This window comes from Acartia tonsa, chromosome 3 (genome assembly GCF_053477335.1).
Source record: "Acartia tonsa isolate MP-2025a chromosome 3, ASM5347733v1, whole genome shotgun sequence".
Classification (NCBI taxonomy): Eukaryota; Metazoa; Arthropoda; class Copepoda; order Calanoida; family Acartiidae; genus Acartia; species Acartia tonsa.
In genome coordinates this window covers 50,286,553-50,305,830 of record NC_137262.1, presented here as the reverse complement: position 1 = coordinate 50,305,830, position 19,278 = coordinate 50,286,553, and the positions used below count along the sequence as shown (strand labels likewise).

The 19,278-nt window shown below is 32.5% G+C and overlaps 1 protein-coding gene across 1 annotated transcript in view; it reads right to left on the bottom strand.

Annotated features, from left to right (window-relative positions):
- Window positions 1-733: 733 nt before the first annotated feature.
- LOC145314505 (uncharacterized) overlaps window positions 734-19,278 on the bottom strand; it is a 31,101-nt gene continuing 12,556 nt past the window's right edge. The window contains exons 2-4 of the mRNA XM_080154432.1: window positions 13,458-13,804; window positions 2,376-3,270; window positions 734-1,718 (exon numbers count right to left, since the gene is read on the bottom strand). Of these exons, the coding sequence (XP_080010558.1) occupies window positions 1,265-1,718; window positions 2,376-3,270; window positions 13,458-13,804 (1,696 nt within the window). The 3' untranslated portion in view covers window positions 734-1,264. The remainder of the gene's footprint in view (window positions 1,719-2,375; window positions 3,271-13,457; window positions 13,805-19,278) is intronic.

The following is a 19,278-nucleotide window of genomic DNA, read 5'->3' as shown; positions in this document are numbered from 1 at the left end:
CAGTATTCTAAGTAACGTTTTTTAGGTAAAAGTTGAACAAAAATTAAGTTCAATTTCTTTAGCATATGATAAAAAAGGTAAATTTTAACATTTAAAATACTTTAAAATACTTTAAAATGCATTTTTACAAATTATTTTAACATTTTAACAATATATAATATTATAATTTAGAATAAAAATAATAAAAATTTGCTGTAATCCTAAGAAGTGGGTTTTTATGTTTCATATATATAGCTATACAAATCACAGATTAACTTATTTGTTAGTGAGCACAATTTGTGACAAGTTGATGCAATATAGATAGAGTAGCTCCGCTACTATGAAAATATTTTTGAATATGTACATAAATCTGTACATAAATATTATGTATATCACACAACTAAAAGGCTTGACATATTTTTTCAAGGAATCACATGAAAATTAGGTATACCAATTTATTATAGATTAGCCTGTTAGAAGCTATTTAAAAGTAGGTATACCTATTCATATATGTAATCCCAGCTAATATTTATAAATACTATGTTTAATTTCTAGAGAATTTCACAGTATATGCAAAAAAATATTGCAAAATTTTGCAGCTGGTTGGAACCAGTTACTTTGCACACACACACACACACACACACACACACACACACACATGTTGCATGTGTAATGCATGGTATAAAACATACTACACACAAGGTGAAGTAGTGCTAATATGTGTGTGTGTGTGTGTCTGTGTGTGTAGGGGTAAAATGTATAAAAGTGAAATTAATAAACTGTAAATTGTATAATGGCACGGAACATCTTTTTTTCACTCAATTTTATTCATTAAAAAGCATAGTAGCGCCTGTGCTACTAAAACCACTGGATTTTTTTTTCAGATTTGTTTACAAGTAATTTATATATCATATATTAATATATATGTATATTTTAACTTTATATTAATTCATTATTTCTTATGGTTCTGTGCTTAATATGAATCCAGGCTTCACAAATAATTTTATCATAGTTTTTTTTTTATATAATTTATAATTCAGCTTGGGTTTTATTATTGACACAGCATGACTAGGACTAGAGGAGATGGTAGGGGCGGGGTTCAACCCCCGCCGTATCGCCGCAAACGCCTTGGGGGATTTACAAGTATGACAGAGCAGCGCGGGAGCGGCGAACGGTTTGATTACTTAGCTCACAACACAGGACATATTTAAATGTCTTTTAGGGGATTTTTTTACATTACATCCCTTATCAAAATTGTAAGAGCTCTTTATGTGTAACTAATTATTTATCTCCGTCGCCTGCCGCCGTTCCCCGTTGCACCTAACGGCACCGGGCCGTTTGAATGTGGCGGCGGATACATTCCATGGCGGGGTGAGGCGGCAGCTTGTCCACCGCCGCCGTGCCTGCTGTCGGGCGGTGGCGGGAAGAAATCTGGCGGCACCTCACTCCTCTCAATCCTCTCGTCGTCAATGGACAAGTCCTCCATGATATGAAGGATATCCTTCTTGTTCCCGGGATGGCCGTCGTAACCCGTAGCACTCTCTGCGTCCGGCTCCATATCAACCAGCGAGCCAAAGGACCTGGAGCGCTGCTCGTTGCGCATAGAGGTGGCGAACGCGCGCTCGTTGATGTGCTCCTTCTTGTAGATGCCAGCCCCATTGCCGCCATACTCGCTGTCCTCCGCGTTACTGTCGGAACTGTGAATGTGGCGGTTAGGCTTCTTGTGCTTTCTATGTTTCCTACACATAAAAAAATAATTAAATTGATTCAAACCTCAAAATACAATAGCCTAAAACCATCCCTGGACATATGGGAAGCTCCACTAAAATGGGAAACTCATGTGGGTTCAGTGGTTTGCGAGATATTTATGGACAAAAAAAAACATTCTAACAGGATGTATTTTAAGATTCCAACTTTATAATTTAATTTAATAACATGATAAAATAATTACGAAATAAATAAATATTTTGAAACTACTAAAACTATAAATCTAAATGTTTGAGACAAAAAATAGTTTATGGATTATCATTTTATCTAGATACCTAATGAATTAACTTTTGATAATCATTTATTATGTTTTTATTCATGAAAATTATTCTATATTTGAATGTTTATAATAAATCAGTCTAAAGGCAAAAGTATAATTTTAGTGTAAGGTCAATAAAATCACATTCAGAAACTCTCTCTGTTTTTTTTTAATTAGAAAATATAACATTGTGTTATGTGCTTTTCTCGGGGGAAATACTTTTTAATTTCCAGATGTGATTTTTAGGGAAGAGTAATCCTACCCTTCCGACCGTAATTAAAAGAACTTATAGGCTTAACAAAGTCATAAGTAATGAATGCCATAGAAAAAAAACCTCTGTTTTTATTCAAAATTTGACAAAATGTATTACCTAGCTCTGTCGACTGTTGCATACTGTTGTTGGCTGTAATACATATGATGGGGGAAATGTCCTGGCTGGTAGCTGGCCACTGGGCTCAGCGGTCGAGCATCCTGCGGCATGTAGATAGGCTCCTCCATGTGCGATTCTGCCCGTCGGCCGTCCATCGGCCCGTAGGGCCCGAATGGAGGCGGTGGACCGTAAAGGCGATGTCCTAGTGGAGGCATAAGATGTGGCGGGGGACCGGGAGGTACCATGTAGCCGGGAGGCGGTAGGCCAGGGCCGTACATCATGTAGGGAGGCAGGCCACGGGGTACTGCACCCTTGCGCCCGGACGAGAATGTACCCGAGGATTTTTTAGACTTGGGCCCGGGCAGTATCATCTGCGGGGGCGGGGGACCATAAGGGCCAGGCGGCGGGATACCGCCGTTCATCGGCGGCCTGCCGTTAGGCGACAGTCCCATAAAACTGCCTGCACTCATTTTGCGGCCGCCCATCATACTGCTGGCCCGGCCCGAAGGGGCATTTATAATTGATCCAGCTGTGCTTGTGCCATTACCGTTAGGCACGCCGCCGTTCATCATGTGATGTGCGTCGTCCGGCGTATCACGTGACTTGGACTTGCGCCGCTTTTTCTTCTCCTTCTTGTCCTTCTCCTCTTTGACAAACTCCTCGGGGATGGGGGGAGGGGGCGGGGATTGCATCATCATTTGCCTGGGGCGCTGCCGGGACGATATGCCCGACACATTGCTTCTGAAACTGCGCATTGTGCTCCCGTAATCTCCGTAGATGCCGTCGTGAGTATCGGCGGCGGTTGTGGAAGGACCGGCGCTGCCGCCCGCCATTCCTGGCCACACCTTGTGGTTGTCATCACCATTGTACACTGATATATCGTCCACTCCGCCGCCTGAAAAATAAAAAATATTAAAATTCTATTTCAAATCAAATTTATGGCACAAAAGAAAAAAATGACCCCCAAGAACCTTTAAAAAATGACGTCATACAATACAAATGACCAATGATAGGTCAATACATAGATTAAATTACCAATGGCAGACCAGTACACATTCTATGACCAATAATAGACCAGTATGACAATTTTTTTATAGGCACTATAAAAGCTTCGCAAAAATCATTGAAAGCTTTAAGTAATTTATCTTAATTTACAGAAAAGCCTATCTACAAATTGCAAGTTAAGTTATAAACATTTAAATCTGAATATATTCAGCATCTGAAAGAACTTTTAATATTATCTAATAGCTAGGCATTTATCTTTATTATTCAACAGAAAAAGGATTGGTAGTTAGAATGGATATATTAATACTTGGATGTTGCACCATAAATTCATGTACTATAATAAAGTTATTCTCGCACCCCCTTGAACCATTTCCTACTCTCCTACTGGTTGAACGATTTGATCAATAAATGAGGTCCATGTTATCAACCTAAATTGACTACAAATTTTGTCCTGCCAATATATCCACGTATATTCTATATCCATTGATAGAAAGGTAGACTAGGATAGGTAGGCTGGGAGAGTACAACTGACTTTACACTTTACCAGCATTTTAAAGTCATTTTAGTAGCGCAGCTACACTGTCTTTTGTATACGTCTGTACGTTCTTCCGTCAAATTAAGAATGTTGCATAGCAAAGACCTCTAATATTTTTTTTTTTTGGGGGGGGGGGTTAAGGGGGGTGCGGTTAAATTTAAGGTTTTTAAATGTTGGGGTGGGAGGCAACAACCTTTAAACATCTTTTTCTAAATATCCATTTTATTTATCTTTTATACCTAGAAATTTTTCTTTGACACGCTAATTATGGGCATAATAGTTCTTGTTTTAAAATATTATGCAAATAGAAAATTTTAAGCTTGATCATGTTCATTTGTCAATCGCAATATCAGCAGTCAAGGAGATTTTAAGAGACAAGTCCCCTCCCCCCTTTTCCAGAAAAAAAAGATAAGTGTCATTTAACATCTTTAAGCGTAAATATTCATTCATGATTACTCTGTAAATCTAAATGTTTAGTGTTGACATAAAAGCTCTCTTGACTGACATGATTCTTTAAGATTTCAATAACCTAATATTAAAGTCGAAATAACATCCAAATTTTCCAAATGAGCTTCATTGTAACTATATTGTAATAATAAAAATTTTACGTTTTTTATGACTCAAAACCGATCAATATACAATGGATTAGAAATACAGCCATACTGAAAAATCATGCATAACATTGAATTACAAACAATTTTTCGCTAATCCTAAATTAAATATCATAATATTAATACTTTGTTTCAAATAATTTTTTTATCTTATAGTTTTTCATTTTAATATCCGCAGAAAGCTGTCTATAATACGATGCGATAAATAACTATTCTTGGTTGAGAGCAAAGAATGCAGTTTTGGTCTTTGTTTGCATTTGCATATACACTTAATACTGTACACTTAGCCACTCAAAAATGTATTCAAGAGGAGGAATAATTTATCTCAAAGAATAACTTTTTGGCTTCTAAACTATTACTTTACAAATAAAAGAACAATTATTTATGTATTTTATGATAAAAAATAACAATAAATTGTGATGATTTAGAGAAAATGTGTAGATATTGTCGACTGCATAGAGACATCTTTTTAGTGACGAACGGTCATACGAGTCAACGTTATACAGTAGACGTGTTACTGTAATTAATTTATTAATTAAAAGATTTTTTTTCGGATTAAATATGCCTGTCTGATTTTAGTTGTATTGGCACTTAAACATTAGGATGTCAACTTAAATCTGCAGTTAAACCTTTATGTTAGTGCAAATTAAACATTTAACAGTTAGGTATTCGTATGGATTATCGTGCATGATGGGGTGGGTGTAAAGGAACAGTTAGATACACGTGTGGATTTGTTGTGTATGGAGAGGGGGATAAAGGATTTAACATTAATTTAACAGTTAAGTACATGTGTGGATTATTGTGTTGTACACAGTAATCCATTCGTGTATCCAACTGTTAATGTTGAATGCAGTTGATAAAGTCATAAAACATATCAGGATAAATGAACAAAACATTAATGGGAGACTCTTCTCTTTTTAAATAAATGAATGTTGAGTTTCAAATTGATTGAGTGCAGAAATGGGTTATTAAATAAGTAATATTAAAGAAAAAAATCGTGTTTCAACACCCTTCCTACAGAATAGTAAGATATTTATTTTTGTTTTGGCATTAACTAATCACTGAATTGATTGATCCAGGGATGATTTTACTTTGTTTGAGCTTCTTCCTCTACCCCCACCCCCTTCAACGAATACATACCCCTATATGCTAAGGGAACAGTTTTTAATTAAACTCTAGTACCAGAGTGTCCTTTGAGGCATTTGTATGTCTCCCTTGGACGAGTGATAGTCAACTTAATCATCTAAATAGTCATCAGCCTAGGGAGGGAGGTGACACTAGCACTTGATTAACGCCCCGTTCTTTCACCAAATAATTTATTCTCATACATAATGATTTAGTCCTAAATCTTTAGACTGTCGTCATTGAGGAAATCAACGGCTTAAGCCAAAAAATGTGCAGTTATTGCACTTTAGATTTTGAAAAGTGCTACTCATAATGATGTCATCTTTGTGTGTGTACATATGCATTTAAAGAGGTGGGGAGAGCAAATAGTTGGTTCTGACACTTTTATTAACTTATTTTTCATAGACATCCATAATATATTTTATTTAAGTGGCAGGCTAAAACAGAGAGGGAGAGAAATAAAGCTAAAACAGAAAGTCTTTAAATTAGCCCAGCAATAACTATTATGTTTAGCATTATAAATATAAGGACTGAGTAGAAACTGTATATTGGTTGGCATGAGTGACAGATAATCATTGTTCTTACAGACAGACAGCTATAGATAAGAATTATTACTAAAAAGTGATTTATAGAAAAGGGTATCGAAATTTTAAATGTTTTAATATTCTTTTCTCGTATTCATTCGAATCCGGTGGATAGGAACCGGTTCTTATCCATACGAAAAAACTATGTCTAGCATCGTATTATATCCAGCTTTCTACGAATATAAAAATATACAATCATAAGATTAAAATCATTTTTTTAGCCAGTGCCTTCGGCACCTCGGGGCTAAAAAAAACTGGTTTTAATCTTATAATTGTACATTCTTTATCCGCGGAAAGCTGTTTATAATACGATGCGAGAAATAATTTTTATTTAAAGTATAAAACTTTCTTATTTTTTAAAAACTTGTTATTTTATTAATTTTATCAATAAATCTAGAAATTGAAAAATTTGGGATTTTTGAGGGAAATAATTATCGGATTAAAGACTTAAATTGAATTATTAAAATATCTTTAGCTTAATCTTTTCCACTTTACAACTTTAATCCGCTTTCGTAAGAGTTCTTTTGGCCGATTATATCTTTATTTTATCTTTTACTACAAGGAGGAGCATGATACAAGTACCCAAAGTTTTCATAAATATGTAATCTAATTCGTTGGCTTAAAAACTTTGGGCACTTTTCTTTAAATCTTGTCCAGTTATCCAAACTATCACTAATACGTTTAAGCTACAAAAGGGTAATTTTGTTTATCATAAATGGTACGTACATCTAATGTGAGGGGTCAAAGTCGCTCAAAAATATTTTTACGTCATAAATATGAGGGATGAGGAGAGGAGGAGTGGGAAAGAAAACTCCTAAAAAAGAAATGGATAATCCCTCTTTTTATGACGTCACATGCTGATTTTTTGAGCAACTTTGTCCCCTCACACCATCTAATAGCACCTAAAATCAACAGAAAAAGCTACAAAAAAAACTTCTAGAGAAGCTTTCACCTAATTTAAGAATGAAAAATAAAGACACTACTCAATAAAATATGAAATATTATCTGGCCATAATTAAGTTGAACCATTAAGATAATTGTAGGGATAATAAATTATTAATAATTCAGCATTGGTTTTCATTATTCAGCACGCAGATGCATGCACCACCAGGTTTTGTTTGGTCATCATTGACCACCACAGATATAGCCCTACCTAACTTTTTTTTAAAACAGGGATGTTATGGATAAGTATTTTAAATTTAAATTCTTTTAGTTGAGATAATAAATGTATAAGTATAGTTGCATAACCCAGACAACTATCTGGCCAAAGTGGTAAGGACCTTTTTCGTCTGCTAGCAAGTTGTTTTCTGCTCTTTTGTAGCTACTTGGCCAAGTTAATATTCTCAACGCTATTCGTTGATTTTCAAACATCCAATTGAAAGTGGAAACAGGGTCCTTGGGAAGGGGATATACAGTAATTTAATCCCTTCCCCCCTCTAGTGTTTTACTCTAATGTCAAAAAGCTGAGATATTTTTAATATATTTTTCCACAAATAATCTGATATTTAAATTAATCTTAGGTATGAAATAAAATAAGTATATGTATTTTTTTTAAATTAATGTTTAACATTTTTCTAACAAAGACTCATTACTTTTATTCCTGTCTCATTTAAAGTAAAGAGATAGGAAGATTAGAAAGAGATAGAATAAGAAAGAGTTTTAGAAAAAGAAGTAGAGAGAGAGAAGAGAAAGAAAGAAAGAGAGAGATTGAAAGAGGGAGTAAGTAAGAGGGAGAGAGAGAGAGAGAGAGAGAGAGAGAAAGAGAGAGAGAGAAAGAGAGAGAAAGAGAGAGAAAGAGAGAGAGAGAGAGAGAGAGAGAGAGAGAGAGAGAGAGAGAGAGAGAGAGAGAAAGGTTGTACTAATTTGTATTCCAAGTTATGATTATCATAGATGAGCTGCCAGAAATCATGGTAAATTTACTAAAAGCCATGAAAATTTGAAGATTTGAGGATAATACCTGCTTAAAACTACAATGTAAAGTAGTAATATTTTGCTAATTGAGGTATCTTTTTGGTGAGAGCTTTATATAGGCATTGGATGGTTTGAAGCTATTTTTCTGATCCCTGCTTCTGGTAAGCAGAACCTTTTGATTCTAGAGGTGACAAAAATATATCTTGATTCAGATAAAACCTATCGTTTTTACCTTATAGGAGAATAGCATGCTGATACTGTTAACAATAAGGAAATTGGTTCTATATTACTATCTTTAATGAAGTAATATCAATACTTTTGTTTAAAGATATCTATCTGACCTTAAAGTAAATAATTCTTGGAGCAGCTCCTAAGCATTAGAAGTTGCCTTTCATGCACTGGTCATCTGATATTATAAACTATTCACCACACAGGTAGGGAATAGGTATCTGAGGAATATTAAATATTACCCCTCGGATAAATACGCGGAGGGGGAAGCAAATAATTAGCCTAAAACCATCTCAAAACTTAAATATTTCTATAAGAAGCTTTATCTTAAATTGAGAACTCAATAGGTAGGTAAGAAGTATAACAGTTTTTCATGCTATACATCCCAATCCTTTTTTTTACATTTACAAATTAAAGAAAGTGAGAGAGATGGAAAAGGAGAGAGAGAGAGAGAGAGAGAGAGAGAGAGAGAGAGAGAGAGAAAGAGAGAGAGATGGAAAAGAGAGAGAGAGAGAGAGAGAGAGAGAGAGAGAGAGAGAGAGAGAGAGAGAAAGAGAGAGAGAGAGAGAAAGAGAGAGAGAGAGAGAGAGAGATGGAAAAGGAGAGAGAGAGAGAGAGAGAGAGAGAGAGAGAAAGAGAGATAGATGGAAAAGGAGAGAGAGAGAGAGAGAGAGAGAGAGAGAGAGAGAGAGAGAGAGAGAGAGAGAGAGAGAGAGAGAGAGAGAGAGAAAGAGAGAGAGAGAGAGAAAGAGAGAGAGAGAGAGAGAGGGAGGGAGGGAGAGAGAGAGAGAGAGAGAGAGAGAGAGAGAGAGAGAGAGAGAGAGAGAGAGAGAGAGAGAGAGAGAGAGAGAAGGAAGGGAGAGAGAGAGAGAGTTTTGGTCACACTGAAAGCACCCTCTTATTTTTCAATTATTTGCTTATTTGCTTAGCCTTTCATATACATAAATAATTATACAGAAATGGAGGATTTTAAAACTATAATGTAAAAGACAAATGAAGATTAAACAATCCTCCAAAACTTGTGCGCTGATAATATATAAGACATTATTTGAGTATTAGAATAGTGATAATTGGTTGATATAAATAATATATGTACCCTTTTCAGTATAAATAGGCTATATTTATATAACACATAATATTGATAATATGTTCAAATTTATACCAGTCTTTTCCTAATTTTCGTTTAAATATCCGCTTCAAAGTAAAACGCAGTACATCCAAAAGTAAATCTTTAGAGGTGGCTGACTAAATGAATAAATTAAGCTTTGAGCTCAACATAATTAACAACATTTAAAACACTTTTTTACGCCTTTAAAGCTTTAAAACTTTCGTTATTGCATTTTTTATAATTCTTCATGATATAAAAATACATACATTCTTACTGCTGTGCGTTTGTTTGAAATATGACCAAGAGACCTTTCGAGTAGCTTTACTACTAAAATATTTTGAAACTATAATTAAAGAAAGGGAAGGGATGGGATATTGGGCTGGTTATTACACTAGTCCCCAAAATTTTATAATGACGTTTTCTTATTCGTTGGCTCAACAACTTTAGGGACTTTTATTGAATTTTGATTGGTTGTTTTATTTTGTTGAGTTTCCAAACGTTTCAACCACTAACGATCATTGTCTTATTCCTTTAGATCCCTGTTTGCTACAAGATTTAATTAGGCATTTAGAAATTTGATTGAATAAAAAGAAAACATCGTAAAACAAACTCATACTTTTTAATACTAAAGAGTTTATTTTAAAACAGTAATTTAGTATAATTTAGCAAACTCTTTTTGTTTTAAAACTTAATTTTATTGTTGAAAGCATGAGACATTGTTTTTTGTCTTTTGAAATATAAAATAAGGCGATTAATTTGCTATTTTGTGAAAATATACCAATTCCTTTAAAACCAAACGTTCAAGCGCTGGCTAACACACACACAATCACACACTCACACACATGGTTTGAATGAGAGGAAGAGTTACAACACTAAAATTGTGGAAAACAATAGAGTGCAATAATTAGATAGACTATGACCCTCATGCTATTGTCTACATGGGAAAACAGGATGATAAGCACTTTAGTATTATTAAATCTATTGTTATATTACACATATACATGGGAAAACATGAAATCACTCTAGTGATATTAAATCTATTGGTATAGGACACATGTACATGGGAAAACATGATGATAAGAACTCTAGTATTATGAAATCTATTGGGATAGGACACATGTACATGGGAAAACATGATGTCTTGGCTAGCTAACACTATCATATTACAATAGACATTTAAAATTTAGAACATCAAAAAAAAAAGATTGCTTTTATAGTAACAACAAAAAATTAAGAGTTTTTAAAAGAAAAAATTATGAAAAAAAACTATTAGGGCCTTATAGTTAAACTTATAACTAAATATCAATTTCTTTTTAATTAAATACAAAAAATATATAGTAAGTCTATTGCTTGACTTAAAGTTTAAAAGCTAGGCTTTTTAACTTTAATCTTACTTGAAATAACATAAGTAGGTATCTCTAAAAAGGATTCTATATAGATAGACAGATCTAACTTTTATATATTCTATCTATATTGAAAACTAATTAATCTTAGCTTCTTAAACAAGTCTGAGAGTCAAATTAGCAGAGTAATAAAAAGTGAGTAATGACATAATTAATTGCCTTGTTTCAAAACATTTAAGCATAGGTTAATTGCTTAATTAACTAACTTGTCATAAAAGGTCTACAATACAAATGATTGTAAAGTGTAGGGGCGTGCGCGAGCGAGGGGATGTTCACACCCATCAAAAATATTTTTTTTGTCCCATTGGTCATTAAGTTAATCATACAGCTTCTTAATTTTATATTTGGGGAATCATTAAAAGTTTAAAGTCTTGTGTACAAATTTTAAATGCGCTTCGCACTAGATTAAATTAAGATAATTAAATTTTTTATCAATACAAAGACTAATACTATATCTTTATGTTTAGGGGAAAGATAAATAATCCAATAATATATCCATGTTTTCTGACGGAAGGGAAAAGGAAATAAGGAAGGACCACACAAAGAAAACATTTTGGAGATTTAAAAAATTGTTAAAATATGTTTTAATAGTTAAAAGAGTTAAAATCGAAAGTAGAATGGAAAACAAATATTAATTCAAATAGGATAGCCTTCAGCGAAATCACTGGGAACTAGAAAGTACCATAGATAAGACAATGGACGATGAATTGATTATTTAAATTATTTGAATAAAAATTTGGACCCTGCTAGTTGAAACCATCATCATTCATAAAATCTTGTTGTTTAAACTTTAGGTACCAACATAATTTACAGCCCAAAGTATACAAAAAATTTCAAAGGCACCTAAAACTTGGTCATTTAAAGAATTTACGATTTAAAAAATTCAATTAGGTAGGATAAGATTTTAATTGGATAAAAATGCTGAATATTTTGGCACCTATAGCTTCCTTTATAATTATCACATTTTTTACTCAGGGGTTTAAAGGGATAAGACAATGGTCGATAAATTGATGTACAATGTACATCCCCAATGATGATGCAAAAAATTACCCCCTAAGTAAATTACAATTAGCGGTTGAAACGTTTGGGCATTCTACTTAATGAACCAACCAATCAAAACTCAATAAAGTCCCCAAAGTTGTTGAGCCAAAGAATTAGAAAACTTTGGTGACTAATGCAATATACAGTCCAATGTCCTCTCCCTCCCTGTTGTTTTTTACTAGTGTTAGTAGGAAAGGGAAGGGGATGGGAGAATTAGGCGCGGCGAAATAGGTGGCATTAGGAAAGGGGAAACCAGAAGGGAAGGGCAGGGGGAGAAGATCAAGGCTAAAATTCATCAAAATTTCCGTATTTTGTGAGTTTTTAGATTAGGATGAGAAGGATGTATAAAATCCCTACTACCTTACGCAAAAATACGCAATTATTTGAAGCCACAGATTAGGGAAATATGCGTATAATGACGCATTGACGCATAAAATTTGTTGTCTACAACCTCATGAGGAAGATTGATTGAAATGTAAAATAGATGTCATTTCTGCTATCAGATTTTACAATTTAGAGTTAATATGAATTAGATTTTAACATTTAAAAACATATTTAATCGTTCAACGAGTTATAATTGTTGTTGATTTAAAATTGTATTACAAAAATGTACAGTTTTGGGAAAAAAGTTTAAAACAAGAGGATCAATTGCAAGAAGTTGCGAACATTTTTCTTAAACCAGAGAAATGAACGTATTGACACACCGTAATTATAGAAAAAATGCGCTTGTTAGTATCAAATGAAAAAAAAACTAATTGATAGTTTCTTGAGAAATAGGCCTCTTTGGGTTAATTCGAAAATGCGTCGAACTTTTTATTAACTAACGCGTTTTTTGCCCATTTTTGTCAAACAAATTGGTGAAAGATTTAATCTTTTTAAAAACTCGTTTATTAATCATTTTTGAGTTGCTTAAAGACTCTATGCTTTTTTTCTTTTCTTCATTTTGCTCAAATTTTTAAAACCATTTTTGGCCATAAATTGGACGTAAACATGTTTGAATCCATAACTAAATGTTACCAAATGGGCATCAAATTTCCTTTTAAATCTGATTATCTCAAAGCTTTGGTTGCAAACGCACAAGAAAACAAGGATGACTACATCCAAAAAAGATGCAGCTAACTAATTCTTTTGATAGTTGCAACTTTAACCGACCATAAAAATATTGTAGAGTTCTATAATAAATAGATATTTTATATATGTTTACCAAAAATGAAATGACAATTATAGAAAATTATTGCAACTAAAAATAAGGACCGATGAAAATATTACAAATGTATCTTTTACACTTTGGGGGATTAAATATCAAATTTGTACTTCTATAAAGCACATCAAAGATTTAAACAGTTTTGAACTAAGATGCTGTAATCTTATAGACTAAAAATGGTATTTAAGGGCATTTGCTAAAACCATCCCAAGACTTGAAAATAAAAATTAAAAAACCCAACACATATGTGCACCTTTCATAAATTAGAAACAGACAAAAAACCTTACTGCTTTACATATAACGATTAAAGAATAAATATGATCTTACCATTGCCTGTTGGACTTGAAGTTCCATTTGGAAGATTTTGTCTTGGCGATGCCCCCGAGCCCCCGGGGTTACTAGACACCCCTGCGGGACTACCGGTGCTCTGGTTGTACAAATTCAACGGATTCGTCACCGTCGGTCCATTCGTAATCCTGCCATACTCATCAAGCCTGTCGATGCTCGTCAGCGAGTCATCCGAGACCTCCAGCATGGACTGTTGATACTCCCTGGCCATCTCCCCAGGGACGAGGGGAGGTACGGGGGTGGGTGCGCCCACAGTTCCGTACAGTGAGGTACCATTCTCGAGGTGCTTGGCGTAGGTCGAGTCAGCGTACGCGTGGAAGGAACACCTGAAATAAATACATCAAAGTTTAGTTTAAAGTCCATAAAAAGCTTACAAATCTTAAGGTATATCTAGTCGGACGTGTACTTTTCTTGTATTTTGTGCTTCTTGTTTAATTTTCTATTTCCTGACATTGAAATTAAATCTGGCCATGCTTTAATACTTTGTCGTCTATCCAATAGACTTGCTACAATAGATAACCAAACCAATGCCCTAGAGCTAAAATTTTTCTCCTTTAAAAAACATGATTTGAAATTGAAAATAGCCCAATAAAGGGGCCGAAAATGGTTATCTAATTCGATTATCTTATATTTTCCTTTACAGTGTTCTTTTCAATGATTTTAAGAATCGTTGCAGATTTTTTTACACTAAAATGTTGTCTCATTCTTCAAATTTGATGACAAGCGTAGATGAGTGTTTGTAAGGAATTTTCTAAATCAATGGATACAATTTTAGAACATTTTTATTGCAGATTTTTAAGAATAAATAAAAACCCTTGTCAGAATCAGAGATAATATCAATTTATTGTAAATTTTTATATCTTAATTTCCCTGCCTTAATAGTGACTAATATTGTTATATTAAAATAATTATTATATAGACAAGATGTATTGTTCTTTTTTAATCAACGTAAAAACTAAATATTATTTATGAATGGCAAAAAGGTACACTATCCATTTTTAAAAATCTGTTAAGTACGTGTTTTTGACCAAGTTGAAAGCTAACACAATGTAGGAAATATGAGCTTGTTCCAAGTATTAATTACAAAGATATCATCACAGTATAATTATAATAGCACCAAGCATGCTATTCTACAGTAACAGTGCAAAACAGGAAATATTGTTTACACTGGTAAAGAATTATAGAATTAGCACTGCCAAAACATACAAAACTATACAATTAATTTTGCCAATTTCATTTTGTCATTTTAAAAAATAAATCTCAAAACATAATGTTTTTAAGTTTAAGTTATGTTTATAAGTATAAAAACGAAAAAAGCTACGAGGAAATATTATGGAAGGGGTTCTTGGGTTTATTTTTTTTCTGTTGTGGGTTGATATAATCAAACTCTAAACAAGCACACTCAGAACTAATTCAAAGCTACATTGAAAAGCACAGAATTTCCATCCATTTCGAAGATATTTAAGCAGAAATTCAATTAAAATGGGGTAAAAAATATTCTCATAAATAACAGAAGAAAAAAAGCAGAGAAAAAAAACATAGACTGGAATTTAAAATCTGACAAAAAATATGAATACCTCCAACTGAATGAGGAGACATTTTTTACCATGAAAAATTGTAATGTATTTTTTTTATAATTGTTATCAACAAAGAATATTATAAAACAATTTTGGACAAGTAAGTTTCTTCAATTGACCTATCCATATCCTTGGAAAAAGGGGGAGACCACAATCACATTTAGACAAAAAAATAATTCATTTTCGTTGACATCTGTTCCGCTGCTAGATTCAGATGTAGCGCCTCACATGCGGACTGCCAAAACCATAAATTGTTAAATAGAAGCGCAGCTGCTCTACAACTAGGATTTGTCCGTGCGTCCAACAGTTACTGTCCGTCATTTAAAGATATATAAAATTATATTCAACATAGCACACTTAATGTCAAATTTACTAACCTAAAGCTCTTCTGAAATCACATTTACTAGAGAAATATCAAAAGATGTTTACTATCAATACTGTATTTAAATGTAGTTTTATATTCTACTAGAAATAAACTGGATTGTTTTTGCTGCGCCACTTATGGACAAAAGCATAAATAAATAGTTAGTTTAGAAAGTGGATCAAATAGTTAACTAGCCATGGGGACAATTCAGGGACGGACAGGACAATGGCAGATAAATAAGTCTTCTGTCAAATCTTCCACAAAACGTTAACAAGCTACATAAGAAAGAACCATTTTGTAAAATTGGGTACAAGATTAATTTAAAACCAATTGTCCTATCCCTGTACTCCTGAATCAATTTAATTCTGGTTTACATTACATTACATCATATGAACTATATATAGTTAGAAGGATGAAACTTTATAATTGAAATATAGTTGAACATACAATTAAAAAACGTCAGCAAAGCAGTCGAAATGCCAATGTAAGTCGATGCTTAAACTAGCCACTGCGTCCCAGGCATCTAGGGGTTCTACAGTGTGTAAAGAAATTATCCCAAAACCATTCTAGGATATACATAAAGCTTCCATGAAAAGCTTATCCCAACCAGTCCTGCCATTTCAGAGATCTTAAGCTTGATAGAAAAAAAATCTTCTTTATTTTATAGGAAATGCTCTGATATGTAAATAAAAAATTAAGATTTTTATAGCACATTGCATAACTATTTTTCAAACATTTATCTGAAAGACAGACATACGCAAGCTAAAGAGTAGCTGCGCTACTAAATATTATTATTCGTGAAATTTTTAAAAAGTCTTATGTAATATATTTCCAAAAAAAATCAATTTGTATCGCCATGTGAAACTATAAGAAAACCTCAAACGCCATAGGTGCTATTTTAAATGTCCTCTAATTTATTATTTCATCATTTATATAATTCATTAAATAACAAGGATGACAACGTCCCTTAGGAGCAAAGCTCATCAATATGAAATTATTTCTCATGATTAGAAGGCTCATTGATCATTTAGTCATCTGTTATAAATTGTAGCCTACAAACCATAGCTTATAAATTACGACTGGACAGTCGGAGGGTATGTTGCAATCACTACTAAAAAGAAGACAATTGAATATTATGCTTTATATTATATTAATTCATTACCATAAATTGTCCTAAATTATGTATTTTACTCCATTAAGGCAAAAAAGAGGTCATTTATTACATAACACCAGTTTTTAATTGATACAATTCAAAGAAAAATTATATTTATTGAGTTGCTACTATTTTAATATTTATTATCAAAATAAAAAGCTTAGACAATAACCCTAAAGCTTTTTTTACTCTTTTGGATAAGGGAAAATATTGATTATATGTCATTGTCCACTCACTGTAACGTTATAATAACCCCAAAACATCCCCATACATATACTTTGATGCATGCATTGTTTAAGATAGAAATCAAGAAAAGAATTTATCAACAAAATGGTTATAAAAAGGGGTGTTTCATCACATGCACTCAATTTTACAAGGCCTATTGTTACATACAGCAAAAACCATAGTAGCAAATGCGATAAACAGCTGTAATATTATTTTGTTTATATACTATTAGTCTAAATTAAAATGAAAATCATAGACTAGCGGAAATGATAGAACACTGCAAGAAAATTATGTATAAAACAAGTGTTTTCACCTTTTTATTAACCCCTCTAGAGCTGTAAGCTATGCTTAGGATTGTCTTACAATGTAGTTAAAATAAAATCTTTAGTGTGAGTATCTATTATCTTAAAAGTTTGCTTTACAGAAGTCCTGATTCTTAATGGTACTATTTTAAACCTAACTTAAATCAACCTTAAACTAGAAGTGACCATATTATAATCATTTAGCCATTATAATTTGCATAAAAAAAGTCTTTTTTGCGGGTTTGTCTAAACATGAACCCATTGTAGGTTGAATTCCAAGTTGAATCCATCATAAAGTCAGCATAAGATTGATCAGCATGCTTAGAGTGCTAGATACACTTTATATAAAAAAAGGCCACACAGCTATAGCCTAAAGTGCAACAATTATTAGTCTTAAATTTAGGAAGTTACATGTACAAATCAAAAAATGGATAATTAAAGTTGTTTGATCAAAAGGCCTTATTTTCTAAGCATGTTACCCAACGAAAAAGAATAATAAATAACTTCTTGGGCAATAATGGCGTCTAACAATTTAAAAACTATCTTTTTTTTATCAAGAAATATTAACTGTATGCTAACTTAACTTTTAATTGAATTTTAAATATTAAATTAACCTAATGATATTTTATAAAAAAAATTAACATCACCAAACAGCGTACTTTTAAAGTCCTAATTACAATAATAATATAGGACACTGAATGCTTGTGTGCTTTGTATTAATTAAAACTTGTTATCTGTGGGAAAATTATATTTTAATTGAGATTATCAGGACATGGCCACCTTTATACTCTCAACAATTCTTTAACATTTTTTCAGGAATTGAAAAATGGAAGACAAAATAATCTTTCCTGAAATAAAATCTAGAAACTTTTGTCTTTTGTATGCATATTGAGGGAGGATTTAGAGGTTGATTACTTCTTCTAATATACATGTATGTATTGTATATTCTTAACTTCTTATTGTCAGGGAATTGACATAAGACTATAAATATACACCTCCAATTACAATATACATAATTATCCCTTTTGATGATTAATATGATTGCTTGAAACGTATGGATACTGAAAGTTTTACATTGTGTCTATAAAACTTTGAGTACCAGAATAATTTACAGTCCATTGTGCCCTCACAACTCTGATTTTTTTTTATTCATTGTCCAACGCCTGTCTACCTACTTTTAATCAATTGCTGATAAGTTTTTACATCATATATACACATTAGTTAACAAAGTTAGAATGTTAAGAGAACAGAGATAAATGGATAATTAAATAAATAAACAAAATATAAATTTATCTCCTCGTTTTATAGTAATTTAGGTAATCAACGGTCTTATGAAAGGGGTGTCTAAATTTTTTTTTTAAATTTTCAAAACTATTTTAAAAAATTATATATTTTTCCTTTTCTTGGTGATTTTTTTCTTATTCTTTCACCTCTTTAAAAAACCTATCTGATTTTAGATCAGTTTTTTTGTTCACTTATCATCTAAAGAAAGAGAGAAGGAGAGATGATATAAAAAGTTGGTTAAAGCCATTACGAGAAAATCGCCTGCCCCCCATTTTTAATCTGTTCATAGTAAAGATAAGTGGATGGGATAATGGCAAATAAACTTTTCTTGGGGAAATAATTAAATAATCCAGTTATATGATATAAATATTTCAGTGTAAATTTTTAAAATGGGCAAACCTTCTTTTTTTCTAGCAAATCTATTCTACAAGTATTCTATGTACGACGTTTAAACGTTTAAACGGACATAATCATTTTTGCTTTTTTAACAATGTTTTGAAATAAATACTAGATGGTCAGGATGTGCTACTCATATGGTACTTATTTTTCAAAACATTGCAATTATCATAAAGCTTTGATTTAATTTAAAACAATCATCCTTGTTTGAAGTGAAACAATGTTTTGAAATAAAAGGTACAATAATGGTGATGATGTACTACCCATGTGGTACCTATTTAATACAGATAGCAATTATCATAAAGCTTTGCTCTCATTTAAAGCTATCATCTTTCAATTGTTTTGAAATGAAACAATGTTTTGAAATAAAGGTACAATAAAGCCCATGATGTACTATCAATGTGGTACCTATTTTATAAACATTACATTTAGGGGTACATCTATGAATATATTATATTATGATGATTATTTATCATCAACTCTATGCGGGTGTGCAGTA